Genomic DNA, 20,084 nt, shown 5'->3' on the forward strand with positions numbered 1-20,084 from the left:
ATTTATTATTATTTATTTTTTTTTTATTTTCATTTATTTTTTATTTATTATTATTTTTTTTCTTCATCTATTTTCATCTATTTTCATGGATTCAGAGAAAAAGACGATAGCGTGTGCAGGTCCTTTTCACGCTCTACATTTATTACTCGTTCATTTATTCATTTTATCTAATTTATTTTTTAACTATTTTGTGAGTAAAAAAAAAAAAGAGCGAAAATTATTATTCGCGTTACATGAAAAGGAATTTCAATATTTACCACATTGTTCAAAATATTTCGTCTTTTTGTATCTTCACTAAAATAATATATATTATAAGATATACATATAAGATATACATATAAGATATACATATAAATATACACATAATAATGTGTGGATATTTATTAATTTATTTGTTTGTATTTTCCTATTTCCTAAGGGTTATAAAAATGTTCACTATTCTTAAAAATTATAATATTTGAAAAAGTGCATAATAAATATATAATGTACATATGTGTTATTTGCCAATTTTATTTTTTTTTATTTTTTTCCTTCAACACTATTTTATAGAATATATTTTTTAATTTACCATTATACTGTCGAAAATGTTAACTACAAAAAAATGTGTAATATAAAATAATACTGGTGCAAAATAAAAATGAAACAATGTTACAAGAAAAGATATAAAAAAAATAAAATAAATAAGAGAATAATATTATACATCATAAATTTTTATAAAATAAAAAAATACATATAGCCCCAAAAAATCGGAGAGCAAGATTTTTATATGATTCTTTTTTCTATAATTTTCTTTGAAAAAGTATAAATTCAATTATTTATATTATATAAAACTTTTTATAGTTTTTTGTAATCTTTTGTAGTTTTTTGTAATATTTTGCAATTTTTTTATTATAAATAAAATTGTACTTATTTTTTATTTATATTCTCAAATATATGTAAATCTACATGCATGTGCAGGTATTTATGACTCAAGCCAAGATGACCAAATTAATATTTTTCCTTTTTTTTTTTTGAAAAAAAATGATTGTATTCCGAAAGGGAAAGAATATATTCTTTTGTTCGAATTGGAATGACAATACATTCAGGATTCTCCCAAGTATTTCAAAAAAATATGTTTGTAATTTATTGCCCAATTGTTTAAACCCCAATTTTAAAAGGAAATATTTCACAACTAGCCAAAATGAGGATATTTTGAAAAAAAAAAAAAATTGCAACAATGATAACAATATAGCTAGCGAAAATAACAATATAGCTAGTGAAAATAACAATATAGCTAGTGAAAATAACAATATAGCTAGTGAAAATAACAATACCGATTATGACAAAAATTTATTTGTAGAAGAACTTAATAATGTCTTTAAGGAGTTTCCATTAGAAAATAAAAATAATCTAAGTAATGAAGATATATTTATTTCTATAAATTATAAACAAAATGAAAATAAGCAAATAGGAAGCATTATCAAAATGGATGATACAACATATGGCATAGTTTTACAATTAAATAAAAAAGATACTATTATTGGTAGAATAAAAAATATAAAGAAAGAATGTATAGAAAATTTATGTGAAACAGACTTAGGAAATATGGAAGATAATAAAATGGGACATAAAAATGTGTATTCTCCATATGAATATCTAAATTATCTATATTTAAAAAACTGTGAAAAAATTAACATATTTAATATGAATAATAAAGAAATATTTAATAAAAGGGTAATAACAAAACAGTTATACACCAATAATTTATTAATTGATTTATTTTATAAAATTAATTATGGTCAAAAAATATGTATTATAGGAGAAAAAGACCAAGGAAAACAAAATTTATTAAATTCAATTATTTATGAAAATTTACTTGTTAATTTGATTAAAGAAAATGAAAATTTTTTTATTATATGCTCAACTAGCCAAAAATCAGAAATAGTAAGTATTTTTCAAAAATTATATGAACAATTCAGAAAAAACGAAAATTGGCTAGATGAAAATGGTGAAAAAAATAATGATGATCAAAGATATCAAGAAGAAACTAAAATAGACAAATTATATTCAAAAAATTATACATATGAAAATATAAAAATTCCAAATGATATATTACTAATAAATTCAGTACCACAAAATGATACAAAAGTAGCAACGTATGTCTTACCATTCTTGTCTACATATAATTTACACATGTATAAAAATATGTACAAAAATGTTATATTAATATTTTATGACGTTGAAAAATATAGTACCATTGTTTTAGATTTACAAAAAGAGATGAATATATTAATAAAAAATTATTATGAAAAAAAAGAAAATATCAAAATAAGTAGCGAAAAATATGCACACAATATTTCAACATTGCCTTTTTCAATGTACACAATTTTATCCAGATACCTTTCCTTAAGCATGTATCCTTATATTAAATATAAAAATGTAAATGACCAACTTAAAGATGATAGTAAACTGTCGAAAATGGAAAGTGGAAAAATGGAAAGTGGAAAAATGGAAAGTGGAGAAGTGGAAAGTGGAGAAGTGGAAAGTGGAGAAGTGGAAAGTGGGAATATACAGTCATTAGAAAATTTCAAGTATTCTGATTTGGTAAATATAAAAAAAGAAAAAAATGAGAATAGCGATATTTCAATAAATAGTGCAACAACATTTTTATTTTTAGATAATAATGAAAGAAAAGAAATGATAGACATAAAGAACTATGCATTATCCTTATGTGAAAATAGTATATATTTATTTAAAAATAAATTAGGAATATATCCTGAAATAAATATAAATAATGTTATTAAAAATTGTACAATTGAAAATAATAAAATATGGGAATATATTAAACATGAAATTAGACAAGTTTTTGATAAAAGAAAAGAATTGATAGAATTAAATGAAAATAAAAAAATTATGAATATATATATAGATCATTGGGAAAATGAAGATCTTATTCATTACAATAATATTTATTATATATTGATGTATAATAATTCGAAAATATTTAATTTAAATACATTTTATCAAATCATTTTTTTAAAAATATTATTTAGTTATAATTTTACAAATGAAAATATATCACAAAAAACTATTCAAGCTTTTTATCAAAAATTCTTTTATTATTATTTTCGTCATCGTAAATATTTCTCATATTTACATGCCCACTATTATACAAATTTATCTTCTTTTCAAGAGAAAGAAAATGCCCATAATTTTCTTCAAAAAATAGAAACTGTTTTGAGATATACAAAACCATATTTTAGTTAAATTTAAAAAAAAAAAAAAAAAAAAATTACTACCGACATAAAAATTCATCCTCAAGAAAAAACAGATTATATATTATTACTCTTTGTATAAGACAAATTAATTATCTTGTTATTTTCGGAAATTTTATTTTTACATTTTTTTTCTTAACTCGGACATAAAACATGAACAAATATTCTACTGCTCATTTCCATAACTGTCATCATAATCATCATTATATGAATCGATGTCATTATCTGCAATATTTGAATATTCATCATCTGTTTCATATTCGTCATCTGTTTCATATTCATCAAATTCATTAATTATGTTTGAATTACCATCATTATCTATATTGTCTATATTTTGAATTGTTTTTATATCTTTTTGATGATTATTGTTATTCGACTGATTATTTTTTTTTAATTTTTTTATTTCGGAAAGATCAGAATCATTTAACTCATCAACATCTGAAAAAATTGATTCATTATTAGAGAGTTTTGAATTTTCATCATTAAAATTGTTTACATGATCTTCTTCTTCTTCTTCTTCTACTTCTACCTTTTCTACTTCTTCTTCTTCTACTTCTACCTTTTCTACTCCTTCTTTTTCTACTTCTACTTTTTCTACTTCTTCTTTTTTTTGCCCGTCCTCTGTGTTAATCATTTCTTTATCTATTTTTGCTTGTAACATAATTTGACTATTATCATTTGCGTCTTCCTTTTTAAGTTCATCTTTTATAACTATTTTATCAAGTGCATCTATTAATACATTTTCTATATACTCATTATTTATATTTATGATTACATGGAATGCACTAGGAGATCCTAATAATGTTCCTGTTATGGGTTCTTGATTTTTATTTTTAAAAAAACAAATAACTTCTCTTCCTATGTTTTGATTCCAATCTCGTCTACAAACTAAAATATTTTTACTAGGTAATGAAGAAACAATAAGTTCAAAAAATGGTAAAACATAAATATCTTCTTCAATTTCTAAATCTTTTAATCTTTTAGCGATTTTTTTTATTAATTGTTTTAAATCAAATAAAGTTATTTTATAGTTTTTTCCTTCTTCTACAGTTATATATATATCCATTTTTCCAGCAGACCATGAAATATCATATAAATCCAAATTAGATGCTCTTCTCAATTCTTTATATGGATAATCATACATGATTACATCTCGAACAACTTCTTTTGTTCTTTCTCTCCAATAACAATTTAATGGATCATCCCATTCATATAACATATTATCAATTGGTGATTTGGGTTTACTATATAATATATTATTTTCAAGAAGCCGAAATTCTTCATTCGGATCATTATTATTTATTTCATTTTCCACCTCACTTAATGTGTTCTTTTTTGCATCTTGTTCATTTCCCACACCACTTAATGTGTTCCTTTTTGCTTGCTCATTTTCATCTTCTGTGTAAAAATTGTTTTTATTTTTTTCATCAAACTGATCCATTGTTAATAATCTATGACCTCCTGCTGAGTACTCTTTATATTTTTCTATTATTTCATCATTTTTTTTTTTATATCCTTTTCGCAATTTTAAATATAATTGTTGTGTTTCATATGGTAACAGTTCAAATTCCTCTTTTGTTAATCTCCAGTTTTTTCTAGAATATTTACTTCGCTCATTCCATTTTTGAAATTCATATTTTGCTTCCTTAATTGTCTTTACTTCCTTTTTATAATATAGCTCTCTTACTTCATCAACAGTCGTTGGTAGTGTTTCAGATTCTTCTTCATTATTATTATTATTATTATCATTATTATTATCATTATTATTATTACCATTACCATTACCATTATCATTATCATTACCATTACCATTATCACATTTGGTTTTATTTTCAGTAAGCATTTTTTTTTTATATTCAAAATATTCCTTTTTATCATAGGAAATATTATATTCTATTTCCATATCTGTTTTTTTAAATTCATAGTTATTATTATTTTTTTTTAATTCATAAAAAGATGGCCATGGTCCAATACCATTGAAATGTGCATCATATTCTGTAAGATCATCTTCCATATCACATTCACAAAAACAATCTACTTGATAAATTTTTTGATCTTTATTCATATATTTTTGTAAATCATATGGTATATTAGATCGATCATCTTTATCTATACTTTTAATTAAACTTGGGTGTATATATTTTTCATAATTTATATCACTTATATAATCTTCTATTGTTGGGTTAGTAGATTCTTTTTCTTTATTCGAATTTTCAACTTTTTTCTTTCCAATACTACGTTCGCTATTTTCATCATTTTCATCATTCTCACCATTTTCATCATTCCCATCATTCTCATCATTCTCATCATCTGTTCTTTCTTCTTCACTATCGTTCGATCCGTTCCATTTTCTTGTATATAAATTGTCAGGTACTGTTATAAAGGGATATCTACAAGTGGAAATAAAACAGTTTAAAGATAATTTAATGTCTTTATAAATTTATATACCCTTTTTTGTGAAATTTATTTACTTACATTGGTTCTTGTGGAATATTATATTTTAAATATTCATCAGGAATATTATTGTCAAGTGAATTTGAAATTTTTATCGAATATAATTTTTTATGTTTTTTCTTTTTTATTATATCTTTTATATTATGTGACGTTTTATTAATAAAATTCAAATATTCTCTTTTTGGCGGATTTATGATAAAATGTGGGGACCTAAAACAATATCAATAAATAAAGTGTGTAATAAATAATTTCTCTGTTATATTTATACGAAAATAAGTATCATCCATTTAATTTACAATCAAGGAAACTGATTTTTAACACTCTCTTCTTTCCATACACACAAAAAACATCCTAAATGATGATTTCTATTTTTGCTCTTACCTTGATATGTGTTTACTGTAACATACTATTTCAAAAATTCTTGTACATAAAAAAAATATTAAAAAAATTCTATGTATTTTCCATATCTGAATTAAAAACATTATATAATCTATAATCTTCAAATAATAAGGGGTAAAAAAATAATTCACATATTCATGATGCCCTTAATATAATTTTTTTTATTTTCCTGAATATTTAAATCAAGTGGCATATGCATTTAAAAAATCAGACGAAAAAAACAAAAATTACAAATTATAAAAAAAATAAATACATTAATAAGCGAAGGAATACACATAACTAATCTCCATACCACATACCCATATGTAAGTAGTTTCAATTCAAATAAGAATGCACATAATTTTTTTTTCTTTTTTTAGTCACTTTAAAAATCCGAAAAATATAAATTATTATAATTCATACAAAAATGGTAAAATTATTGTAGCAAATGTTGACATTCTTAACCACCTTTTTCTTTGGCTTTCATTTTAGTTTAATTTGTTTTTACACAAAATGGATAAAAATAGTTAGCTAGCTAATTCACAAAAAAATAAAAAAAATAAAAAAATAAAAAATAAAAAATAACAAAATAAAAAATAAAAAAATAAAAAATAAAAAAAATAATAGAATAAAAAGGTACAATTTGCATCCCTCTATGGTATTTTCCAACTATAATTGCCTGGGAAATTAAAGAGCATATGTAGCCAAACCGTGGTAAAGACTTGACAATAATTTAACCTCCTTTTGTCAAGGTATAAACGAGCTTATGTTATTTGATATATACATTGTTAGTTTTAAAAAGTTACAACAAAAATTGAATAAAATTGTGAATAAGTAAATAAATGAATAATAAAATGATAGAACATGACGTAAAAAATACTGAAAAATCGTTAAATAGCTGCAATTAAGGCGAAATATCACCTTGCCATTTTAAATAATATTATATATTACATGCATATTATGCACACACACACACATACATACATGAACATAGTGCAACGTTAAATAGCCATAAGTAGCTAGCCATTTTTTAAAATATGGGTATATAAATTTAAAATAGTTCCCATTAAATCTACCAATATTTCGGTACAATCATAATACAGAATTGAATAAGACGAAAAAATGCATGTGGGTATGTGTGTGTGTATTTTATTTGAAAAATAAAATCCATTAAAAAAATATATTTACTATGGAATTATTTACATGACTATTACATTGAATAATATGAACAGTTCATGTAAAAATAGTGCACACATAACTTTATATACGATTTGCATCCAATTTGACTAAATATTCAATATCATTTGTTGAATTGCTAGTCCATTTTTTTGGTGCAGTGGAAGGGAGATACCAATCAGCTTCATCGATATTTTTCGTACCTGCTGATTTAATAATTAATTTTAAAAATTCATGTTTCATTTGTTCAAAATCCTGATATACTTCATTTCTTTTTTCAATTAAATAACCACATGCCTTAATACCATTATTTATTTTTGCTAATCTTAAATATTTTGCTGAACTATCATATTTAAAAGTAGCTGTATATATAACCTTAAAAATAGTTAATATATGATCTCTAAATTTAGAAGAATTATTAGGCTCAACAAAAATAATATATGAATTCCCTTTGTTATTTTTACAATTTTGTAAAGAATCTGATAAACTATTAAACATTTCAACAACTGAAGGTGATATTTGAAGATCTTCTTCCCAATCAAAACAATTTCCTATATGATCCATTCTACAAGTAATATAATCTAGTGTACTTTTTGAAAAAATATATTTAAATGTGTGCATTTTAATAAAATCAGTTTTTGTATTTTGAGGTGATATATTTGATTGTGTAACTACAGCATTTAGATAATCATCTTTATAATATTTCATATCTAAAACTTTGATAAATTCAACTTTTCTTTTTAAAAATAAGTTATTTAATTTTTCACATTTTAAAGCTTCTCTACTAGCTAATCCACTAAATTCTACACCAATATATCGACCAACAGTTCCCCATTTTTCAAACATTTGTACAGCCATAGGATGATTTCCATGTCCTATTTCCATTATAGGATCATTTTCACTTATAGGAGATAAATATTCCTTATTATCTATTTTTATTTTTTTTATTTTCCCTTTTAAAAGTTCAGTTATTATATTAACTGCTAATTCAGTAGTAAACCCTGTAAATGGTCGTACTTTATCAACATTTTGTGTGTAATAATCATCCCAACATTTTTCTTCATCTTCTGGAATAAAATCATATTGAATTTGATCATTTGAATCAATAGTATTACTATTATTTCCATTACTACAAGAATAATCACTACCTTTTAATTGTTCATTTTTTAAATTTTCGATATTTTCATTTAACATTTTATTAATTTTTGATTTAATTAATCTTTCACTTCTTTTTAATGGACTATGTAAATATGATACATATTCATTTTTTATTTTTTCTGGTAACTCATTCATATTCGATTCATCAATTATCCATTTATTTTGTTTTATATCTTCTTCATTTTCTTGAGGAATATATTTTTTTGTATCTTTTAGTGGAGTGTGTAAATGTATTAATTCGTTATATATTGATTTTCTTTTTATACTTCTTGAACATAAACTTTCATTATCTTTGTTTTTATCTCCTTCATTTATTTTCCTTTTATTAGTATATCTCCTTTTTGGAGTAGTAAATATCGAAATCTTATTTTCATCATCATTATCATAATTAAATAATTTAGATTGATTAAATTTATTTGGTGTGTATACTCTTTTTTTATTTGAGGAATAACCTTTTATATAATTACAACTATTATCATTTTCTTTATTACAAGGTGTTTTATCATTAATATTCATCATTAAATCATTTGAGAATCCATCAGTATTAGAAAATTCGCTTATATCTGCAAGCTCTTTTATTTCTGCAAGTTCATTCATTTTTACAAAATTTTCGCTCAATTTTTTTTCCTGATCACATAAAGCTTGCCCTTTTTGTAATGAAGGTATATTTATAATATTTTTTTCTAACTCTTCGTTTAAATTAGATATCCCCGATTTCTGCAAACTCACTAAATTGCTGTATTGTTTTTTTTTTTTAACGAGTTCGCAACTATCTTGACTGTTTTCGGTTTTGTAAATGCATTCCTTTTGATCTATGGTACTCATTATAACAACTTTTATATATTTTTACCAATTTTTGTTATTTAGTTTTTATTACTATACGATAAAGTGGGTGCTTTATACAACAAGTGCGACGTCCCTCTTTCTGTGTTTCCGCAATTATGCGTCTATTTTATGTATTATATGTGTGCACGAAAGCGTGTGCAAATATGCTTATTTTACTATTTTTTTTTTTTTTGACTAGCCAAATACAACTTTTTTATGTATGTACATGTATTTTTCACAAAAAAAAAAATGAAATATTAATGTACCAGAATTTGACAGTTAAGCTAAGCATTTGGATACTACGCAAGAAGACTTTTCCAATTATAAAATACCCTGTTTATCTAGTCGATATTTTGTTTATTTCTTTAGTCACTTGACAAGTTGTTAGATTAACTTTTTCGTTTTTTGATTTAATATATGCCTGTATTATCAGACATCCATATAGCCTATATCAATTTTGGATCCACAAAATGCTAATAAACATTTTAGTTTCAGTAATAATATATATATTCTGTATTTACTCGATATATATATATATATATATATTTTGTAAAAGGCTAAAGGTAATAATAAATATATTTATATTCAAATAAGAAAAAAACAAATACATATATTTGTTATATATCAATTACCATCATTTTATTGCTCTATCGTTTTAATGATAATTAATCTTCTTAGCCACCTTTTTCGATGGGGATGAGGAAATGTATGCATATATATTATAATATGTATCTTCAAAAAAAAATAAAAGGGTAAAAATAATGTATCAAATGGTTTTGCTTTTTCTTTTGTGGTGTTCTCTTTATTATATCAAAATTGTCATGCCACATTTATTACTTTAAAAATATAAACATTAAAAGAATGAAAGGAGTGGGGAAAAAACAAAAAACAAACTAAAAAATATATGTTATTTGTATATATTTAACAAATTATGACTATGCAAAAAGTAGCAATTATTTATGATATACAATATATGTTCATTATCTCCAATATTGTTAACCTTATTTTCTCCCTTTTTATATAAATGATACAAGTATCATTGTCATACAACAATTTTAAAATAAAATTATTCTAATTTTTTTTTTTTGTGGGGGGGGAGAAGGGAAATAAATTTATATTTAAAAAAAAGTAAACAGAACAATTTTTAGCCCAAAATTTGTGTAAATAATATTTTCAAAAATACTATGCTATATTTAAAGTAATTTTTTTTTTTTTAAATTCAGTCTAATTATTATACTTATTAGCATTATTCATTATAATATACATATTTATTATTATTTTTTTTTGGTCGTTTAATTGTATTACTTTTTCTCCCATTTATTGCATCCCAATTTTCCACTTGCTAATTGTTAGCGTATGATACATAATTTTTGAAATGGCATTTGGGGGCATACCTTTTAGATATTTTTTTATTTAAAAAAAATATACCATATTATTTTTAAAATAAATCACCAAAATCAAATAAACAAATATGTACATATATATATTATACACTTACAACATGAATCATAAGAACTAAATTAGTTACTATCAAATATTTATGCATCAAAATATAACATATGAACATATAATTTTGCCATTAAAAATAGTGAACTATTTTTATCTCATTTTCTTTTTTTACACTTAGTAAAAGGATATCCATTTTAAATGGAAAAATAAATCTTTTTGTTTTTTTTATTGTCCTTTTAAGACAACAAAATGACTATATAAATAAATACAATATGTTGTAAAAAAAAAAAAAAAATTTAAATAAAAAAACATGCTTTGACAAAAACAAAATAAAATAATTATGTGGATTTTTATAAAATATTATTATACCATCCCTTATACTTATTAATAAATGTAAAAATATAAAATTTAATATTTTCAAAATCCAATTGGTATACAATCTTTTCTCATTACTCTCTTTCTACAACCTTTACTTTCTATTCCCCAAGAAACAAATATATAAGTGCATATATTTTCAATTCTTGACAATATTAAAAAAAATAAAGATGGAAATATATTTTCTATCCTCATTTCAACTAATTAATAATAAAATTCTATCAATTTACAGATATATATATATATATTCTATTTGTATAAATAAATACTAATAAAAGTTATTTAAATAATTGATCCAGTTATTGAATCCACTGGGCCTGAAAAAAAAATATTATGTTCATAAGTAGACAGTTAGTTAGCTAGCTAGCGGAAATCACTAAACACATGTATCAACTGTGTGTGGAATGTCATAAATAAAAAATCGACAAAATATTCTTTTAAATATGTACCATTATCCCATTTTGGCTGTCGTTCCCCAGAATAATTAAAGGGCAACTTAGTGTATATCTGAAATTGGTCGAAAAGTGAGATGCGTATATGTATCGTATATGCATTGCATATGCAGGTACGTGTGAAAAATATAAAAACAAATATCAGTATGAAGCAAAAGATAAAGGCACTAAAATGTATGCATGTATGTACGGATGTATTGAGAAGCTTTACATGTGAATTTTGAATTTCAGATATACATGGCCAATCTATATTACAAAACTTTAAGTAATAATTTCTCTGACTTTCGGAAACATTTTTAAACTTAGAATATGACCTGCATATTTTACTTTTATAATTTATTGGTGATTTACAAAATCCTTCTTGATTTGATGGTATCCATCCTAAAGGGCATTTGAACGCGTAGTTACGTTGGCAATTTTCTCGATCTATGAATAAAAATATGAACAAGACATGCAAATTTAACTTGTTAAAAAAATATATATATATATACACCATTTTTTGCACCCTTTTTGTCACATCATTTAATTACCTTTAAAAGGAAAATCAACATTGCAAGAAATGGAAAAAGATTCCTTTTGTTGTGAAGTCATATTAAAAAATCCAACTTCATCATTGCATTTTGAATTTTTTATATAATTTTCTGGGGCACGGCAAAACCCGTTATTTAGTAGAAACCACCCACTTAAAAATAAAAAAAGTAAGGACATTCATGTATGTACATATATTTGTTCATATTTTAATTTACATATATAAATATATCTAAATGATAAAAATTATTTCTTACATTGGACATGGTACATTGTAATCCCGTTCATATTCATTAATTCTGATATTGTAAGGCCAATTAACTAAACATGCAATTTCGATATTTTTTTTTCCTTCTTCACTATTATATTTTTTAAAGTTTGATATTTTAGGACAAGGTCCATTATAATCATCTGGTGATTTACATTTATACTGATCTATTTTTGTCCAATATAATGGACATAATGAATCAAAATTTGTTTCATAAATTACTGATTTACATCTCCATCTTATTCCACATAATCTTTCGAATTCTTTTTTTTCAGATATACTTTTATCAGAAAAATCAATAGCACTCTTACATTTATTATTTTTATATAAACTTCGACATACTCCTTTTCCCATATCAATCCAATTAATAGGACACACTGAATTATAGTCTGTTCCATATTTACATTTTAAAGGCAAACATTCCCAATTGGAGTCACAAATATCGGCCCAACTTTCCTTCTGATTGTCGTACAGGTACATTAGCTTCTCCTGCACCTGATTTACCCACCCACCCCAAATGCAGAAAATGCAGAAAATGTAGAAAATGCAGAAAATGCAGAAAATTCAGAAAATGCAGAAAATTCAGAAAATGCAGAAAATGCAGAAAATTCAGAAAATGCAGAAAATTCAGAAAATGCAGAAAATGCAGAAAATGTTAAAATGAAACCAGCAATACCTCATTGCACGGGCCTTCATACGATGGTAAGGGCACGCAACCCGAGCTCGTTCGGAAAAAGTTAAAGGGACATGGTAATGAATAATCTTGAATGCATACCTAATTTGCGAAAAATAAAACAAAAAAATTGTGGAAAAATAAAATATACATATACTTTTTTTTTGAAGTCTAAATAATTCTTACCTCATCTGAATCATCAGTCATCTCAAAATTGAAAAAAAAAATGTCATATATATGTATATATATAAATATATTTTTAAATTAAACGCCCATAAAAAAACATTTTATCATTTACATGTTCAACTTCTTCTATTTTATTAGAATCCATTTTTTTGTATATTGTATCTTTATTCATTGCATTGATAACCTCCGCTTGATATTTCTTTATATTTTCAGATTCAGTTTCTCTTTCCTTCTTATCTTCGTTCTAAGAAGAAAACAAAAAAAAAATATATAATAACCATATTCCAATATTAATATAGAAAAATATTATTTATAGGAATATATAATTTTTTTTCAATACTTCGCTATCTGATGATGCAAAATTTTGAGCTGCTTCTTCCAAATCGTCAGATAAAAATTCACTATCCTCCCTGGCTTCTTCTTCTTCTTCCTAAAATGGGTATATACATGAATATGTGTGCATATATATATTTCTTTAAAATAGTATAAATGTATATGTCATTTAATTTAATGTTTTACTTCAGTAAGACCCGATGGTGGCAACTCATTGATATTGTATTTCTTTTTAATCATATTTTCTGATTCATTAATAATATCTAGAAATAAATAAAGAAAAATAATAAGAAAAATAGTAAGAAAAATAATAAGAAAAATAATAAGAAAAATAATAAGAAAAATAGTAAGAAAAATAATAAGAAAAATAATAAGAAAAATAATAAGTAAAATAATAAGTAAAATAATAAGTAAAATAATAAGTAAAATATATAGTTTAAAAATTATGTAAAAAAAATTTTAAATATGTTTTTATTCATATTAAATATATATATTTTAAATATTATATATGTTTAGACCCCTATAATAATAAAAGGTCTGTCTATATATTGCTATAATGTGGTATATTTATAGTTTCCCATTTTTTTAGATTTACTTTTTATATTTTCATCAGATTTGGTAGCATTTGTTTTTTCTCTTATAATTATATTCATATCATTTTCTTCAACTTCATTATTATTTTCTGATGATTCATCTCCTTTCGAATATTTATTATCTAAATCAGCGTCTCCAGAAAAGACAAACGTTTTTTTATTTTTTTCATTTAGTCGAATAATGGAATTTCCAAACTTGAGAGCGTTAAAAAGGGACAAAAAAGAAAAAATAACAATATATTTCATTTAATAAAAAAAAAGTAAAATTTAAAATATTATTCGCATTAATATCGATTGAGATAGTGGTAATAACAACGACATCAATTATGGCAACATAATTATCATCTTAATATGGTTTAAATAATATTTTAAACTATATATAACAATTATTTAAAAAAAAAAAATTAATTTTAAAAAGTATACAAAGCTTTTAAATAATTTAGTTCATTTACAATGTTTATAAATCTGTACATTGTTTGATAGTATACTATCCGTAAATGCACACACATAATAAAGTTAACAATTTTTATTTGTTCTAATAACAAAATGCTTATAATTAAAGTGTGTGTAAAAAAAAAAAAGAATTTTAAAGGAATGTGTTTTGTGGACATTCATTTATTATGTAGACATTATTTTTTCATTTATTTATATAAAATAACTGTATATACATTTTATTATATAGTTATTTAGTAAAAAATGTATTTCCAATAACTATTCACAATTATGCATACATAAACATGTATAAATATTTGTTTTGATTTTTAATAAAAATTACAAGCATGATAAATTATTCGAAATAAATATAGCTTTCTATACATTTAAACAAATTATGGTTTGGTGTATTTTTTTTTTTTTTTTTTTCATATATCATGTATCCATCAAATGTTAGTCTCATAGCTAGCTGGTTAAGAATAAATTATGAATAAATTATGAATAAGTTATGAATAAATTATGAATAAATTATGAATAAATATTTTAAAATTATATTTAAATGTTATACTAAAATGAAAGAAGCTTATCAAAATTGGGAAAGTTGAGTCATAACAAAACGGAAAAATGTCTTATTAGTATATATAATATCGCAGTATTACATATGTGTATTTTTGCACACAAAATATACCAGGTTAATTTAAATAAAATATGTACGTGCAGGTAAATACGGCAACAAAAAAAAAATAATAAAATAATAATAAATAAGAATGCAATTTCGCTAGTTAAGTCATGTAATTGTCAAGAAAGCTTCTCAGCTATCTGAAAACCATGCATGTTTAAGAGCCTCTTCGGAAGTAATCCTTGTGTTGTAATCGAAATCGAGGAGACGTCTAAGAAGGTCACGAGCGTTTTTATCCGGAAGTCCAACACCTGATGGGTCTCGTTCTTGTAATATTTTTTGGAACTGTTCATCATTACAATTATTTTTAAAAAATGTATAATTTTCCTTTTTTTGTTGAAGGAATTTATTTTGAACATTATCAAATGTATTATTATTGTTGTTATTATTGTTGTTATAGCTAGCTTGTTCATTATATTTATGTAAGCATTTCCAATTTGGGCACACTGGAGAATTTGGCAAAGATATTAATGAATTATATTTATTAGACATCATGTTATTAATAAGGTTATATTTTTTTCGTTTAATTTCAATAAGATTTTTTGTGCTAGCGAAATATTCTAGTTTATTTATAATTAAATTTCTTCCATATATAGAAGAATATTGAAGTAAATTTTTTTCATTATTTTTCATATCATATAGAGGTATTAACCTATCAGGAGTTTGACTAACCCAAGGTATTATACATAAATCTGAAAGTCCTTGTATAAAAATTACTTCTTTTAAAATATCTTTAGAATATTTTGAATATATTTGTTTCAATTTCACTTCATTTCTTTTATTTTTTATTTCTAATGGGTTTTTGGTACCTAATACAAATTGTAAGAATAATATTCCTATTCCCCACATATCATAATATGGTAATCTCATAAAATTGTTTTTCATATGTCCAAATAAAGATTCTGGTGGTTGGTATCCTTCTGTTTCTTCTTCCATACTAGGTGTAAAAAAAAAAGATTCATTTTTATATTCAACAGCACTACCCCAATCACCTATTCGAACAGTAAATGGTGTATTTGGTGATACAAATATATTTTCCATTTTAATATCTCGGTGTGTAATATTTTTTTTATGAGCAATATTTATACCATTTAATATTTGACGCATTAAATCTTTTATTACTAACATTCCTATATTTTGTTTTTTTATACTCCACCATAATTTACTAGGAATAACCATACCCGAATTATTTTTATCTGTTTCAAAAAGATGTTGTGATAATGAATATCCTTCATTTGCAAATACAATCCATATAAATGTAACATGTTCTTTATTATTTTCACTAATTTCAGATTCTTTAAAATGTTCTATATATCTACTTATATTATCACAATTTTTAAAAATTTCCCCAAAATATACTTCTCTCATAGCATATATTTCATATTCCTTTTCCCTTTCATCATCATTCAAATTTTGTTCATTTTCATCATCACTTTTTTTTATAAGTATTTTTTTTAAAACTACATTTTGAAATGGAATATTTTTATTTAAATTAATACCATACCATATTTCACCATATGCACCACCTCCTAATTTATTTTGAATAGAATAGTTTGTTCTTTTATTATAATATTTATCTATTTCGTTATTTTTTTCTGTATTTTCTAAAAATAAATGTTTTGTAAAATTGAGCATTTTGTATTTATTTTTTATTAAATTTGACATTGATTTGTAAGTTGGTTTATCTTCATTTATATATTCATCTTCTTCGTTATCTACATCACTCAAATAAAAGACCTTATCGAAATCATAATATGTTTCTATATCAGGTTGTTTCTCTTTTTGTATCGACATTTCAATGTCACTATAGATATTTTGATCCCTAATTTTTAAAGAATATAAAGGTTCTTTTAAATTAATAACACATTTTGAACAAACATTTTCTTTATTTTGTTTTATTACAGTTGTTTCATTTTGTATGATTTCTGGTCTTGGTAAATGAATAACCTCTAATTCATATGGTTTTGTTATCTTAGTTTTTTTTAAAAGTGTTTTTATTTTTTTTTTAAGATAATATTTATTATTCAATATATTATTTATATAATGATTATGATCTTTATTTTGTTTTTTATATTTATTTAATTTAAAAATTTCATTTTTTATATTTTTTTTTTCATTATTATATTCACATTTCGTACTTTTATTATTAACACATTTATTTTTGTCTTTTTTAATTTGACTTTCTTTAATTATATCATTAATTGAAGAATAGCCATATTTTCCTTTACTATTTATATTTGTTAATATAGAATTATTATTTTTTTCATTATCATTATTTAGGTTAAATATCTTATCAATATTCCCAATAAAATTAAGATACCTTTTCTTATTTTTTGATGTATTATTATATACCTCCTTAGAATATACATACTGATAAAAAAAGCTAATGTTATATGTTTTATGTTTTTGTTTTTGAACTATAAAATGTTGAACTATATTTTGTATACATCCAATATAATAATAATATATATAAGAGAAAATATAAAATAATACTATGTAATTATCTTTACTAAATAAAAGTGAAACAATATATGAACTAACAGAAGCTTCATTTTTATCGTTTTTCTGATTTCCATTTTCTAAATAAATATTAATTTGATCTTCTATATTATCATTGTTATTGTTATTAAATAATTTTTGTAATTTTTTATGTTTTGATGTTAGATATGGAGAGATAAATAAAATAAGAACATCATTTTTATTATCGGTTATATTATTTTTCCATATTTCATTATAATTTAAATTGTTCACAAAAAAATGGACATTTATTAAATACCAAAAAGAACAATAAAAAACTTTAATAAGAGATATTATTTTGCATAATATAAATGTGTAAATTACACACGAATATAATTTCATTTTTTTTTAATTATGTTACAAAAAAAATAGTTAAATAATAACTAGCCAAGTAAACGAAACAATCTAACATTTGTGAAGGAATAAATAAAATTAAAAAAAATTTAAGTTTTATATGGCAAATCACCAATTTTTTAAATCGTAATAAATAAATGGAGGAGTGAATGGAAGAAAAATGGAGGAGTGAATAAGTGAATACATTTTTTTTCCTATTTAAAAATATATATTATTGATATGTATAGAAAAAAGAAAAAGAAACAATTTTCGTATATATACTATATTTCTCTTGGAGATGATGAAATTTTTTTTTTTTTTTTTCAAGATATATAGTGCATATTGATAAACTTTTCGATTTATTATAGATGGGAAATATTACAATTAATTTTATATAATAATAAAATAAGTACAAAATAAAACCCTATGTTACACTATATAATATCTTTGTGTTATCGTTTGTTCAATTGTATATGTATTTTTTGCATTAAGAGAAAAAAAAAATATAATAAAATGAATTATTATTGTAATATTGTTTACCTTGTTTTTTATACCATAATCTATTATTTATCAAAATAAAAAGACACATTATAAATAAACTTGCAAAAAAAATTACTTGTAAAAAACAATATTTAATATTCCACCATTTATATTATACAATATGATTATTAATTAGATAAATAACAGCAAATTGCTATATTATGTTATAGAATATATGTACATGCAAGGTAAATTATTATTATTTTTTTTTTTGTGAATACTATTCCAACTAGCTAAATAAAATATAATTTATGTGTAGATTTATCGAGCTAATTATCTCCAATTTCCTTTATTCATATAAAAATATACATTCAATGATGGTACTTTATTAATATATAGATTAACTAGCTAGCGATTTAGACACCCTACCTTTCCCATTTTTTATACTTTTTTTTTTGTGGAATAAATATATATTGCTGTTCAGGTAAAATATGAACAAAATTATGAATGAAATTATGAAGAAAATTATTTTATCGCATTAAAAAGATATTACTAGAAATATTGGTAGACATTAGTACAAAGAAAACTCTCATTATTTTCTCCATGCATATAGGATATATTTATGTATACCTAGTAAACTTGCGCATTTTCTAAATTTCTCTCTTTTTGTGAATAATATAAATTCATAAAATTGAATTTATGCATATTTAATACTACCATTTATGATGCAAAAGTAATAAATGTATTATATGTAAAAGGTTTATAAAAAAATATTTCAAATCGTTTTTCTTTATTTCATATTTATCCCTTTTCCACTAATTTCCAAACTATTTTACTAGATGTAAAAAAGCTTTATTAAACATGCTAAGATAAAACTGTAATTTTTTATTTTGTGTATATTACTATTTAAAATAAAAAAATTGGTCATAAAAAAAATGTATAAGGATAATATTTTATATCGAAAAAATTGTTCAAATTGCTAAATTTTCAAAATATTATTTATTTTAAATACAAAAAAATATTACAAATATAAAAAAAAAGTATCATAAGATAAAAAAAAAAAAGTATCAAAATAAAATGATACACGACAATTAATTTATTTTTATTATTATCATCTTTTTTAATACAATTTTTAAGACCCATAATTATTATATCTATTATTTTTTTGAAAGCAGCGTAGCTCAGAGGAAGAGTGGGGGGCTCATAACCCCCAGGACCGTGGATCGAAACCACGCGCTGCTAAAATAATGTTATAATAATAATACATAAAAAAAAAAAAAATTTGTATAATAAATGAAAATTATTTTGCAAAAATATAAAATAAAATAAAAATCAAAAAACTGTTATGAAAAAAGAGACAAAAAAATAAAAATATTTAAATAAAAATATATATTGAATAAAATTTATGATTTTTTTTCGTATTTTTATTTTCTCCCTGTAAAAATATTATATATGTATATTTATATATATATGTATTATTTTTTTATTTTTTCTGCTAATTTATTAAGATATATTGTTAAAAACCCCCCACTTGTGAAAAT

At 22.5% G+C, this 20,084-nt stretch overlaps 5 protein-coding genes and 1 non-coding gene across 6 annotated transcripts; 2 read left to right on the plus strand and 4 right to left on the minus strand.

Annotated features, from left to right (window-relative positions):
- Positions 1-1,020: 1,020 nt before the first annotated feature.
- Positions 1,021-3,246, plus strand: PY17X_1357400 (conserved Plasmodium protein, unknown function; the record flags this gene model as incomplete). Its single annotated transcript, XM_022957278.1, has 1 exon — positions 1,021-3,246. The coding sequence occupies one exon, from the start codon at positions 1,021-1,023 to the stop codon at positions 3,244-3,246; it is 2,226 nt and encodes a 741-aa protein (XP_022813720.1).
- Positions 3,247-3,420: 174 nt separating this feature from the next.
- On the minus strand, positions 3,421-6,190 carry PY17X_1357500 (conserved protein, unknown function; the record flags this gene model as incomplete). Its single annotated transcript, XM_022957279.1, has 3 exons — positions 3,421-5,644; positions 5,730-5,918; positions 6,090-6,190. 3 exons carry the CDS (start codon positions 6,188-6,190, stop codon positions 3,421-3,423), a joined length of 2,514 nt encoding a protein of 837 aa, XP_022813721.1.
- Positions 6,191-7,346: 1,156 nt separating this feature from the next.
- On the minus strand, positions 7,347-9,245 carry PY17X_1357600 (conserved protein, unknown function; the record flags this gene model as incomplete). Its single annotated transcript, XM_722816.2, has 1 exon — positions 7,347-9,245. One exon carries the CDS (start codon positions 9,243-9,245, stop codon positions 7,347-7,349), a length of 1,899 nt encoding a protein of 632 aa, XP_727909.2.
- Positions 9,246-11,351: 2,106 nt separating this feature from the next.
- Positions 11,352-14,348, minus strand: PY17X_1357700 (CPW-WPC family protein; the record flags this gene model as incomplete). The annotated part of the gene is made up of 11 exons (XM_022957280.1): positions 11,352-11,386; positions 11,519-11,576; positions 11,733-11,947; positions 12,052-12,203; positions 12,307-12,812; positions 12,994-13,092; positions 13,177-13,197; positions 13,289-13,420; positions 13,517-13,606; positions 13,696-13,772; positions 14,105-14,348. The coding sequence occupies 11 exons, from the start codon at positions 14,346-14,348 to the stop codon at positions 11,352-11,354; spliced, it is 1,629 nt and encodes a 542-aa protein (XP_022813722.1).
- A 997-nt stretch (positions 14,349-15,345) lies between these two features.
- Positions 15,346-18,072, minus strand: PY17X_1357800 (serine/threonine protein kinase, putative; the record flags this gene model as incomplete). Its single annotated transcript, XM_022957281.1, has 1 exon — positions 15,346-18,072. The coding sequence occupies one exon, from the start codon at positions 18,070-18,072 to the stop codon at positions 15,346-15,348; it is 2,727 nt and encodes a 908-aa protein (XP_022813723.1).
- A 1,641-nt stretch (positions 18,073-19,713) lies between these two features.
- PY17X_1357900 lies at positions 19,714-19,788 on the plus strand. The gene has a single exon. It is a non-coding gene; the product is annotated as a tRNA-Met (tRNA).
- The last annotated feature ends 296 nt before the right edge of the window (positions 19,789-20,084 follow it).

Source organism: Plasmodium yoelii (genome assembly GCF_900002385.2).
Source record: "Plasmodium yoelii strain 17X genome assembly, chromosome: 13".
Lineage (NCBI taxonomy): Eukaryota > Apicomplexa > Aconoidasida > Haemosporida > Plasmodiidae > Plasmodium > Plasmodium yoelii.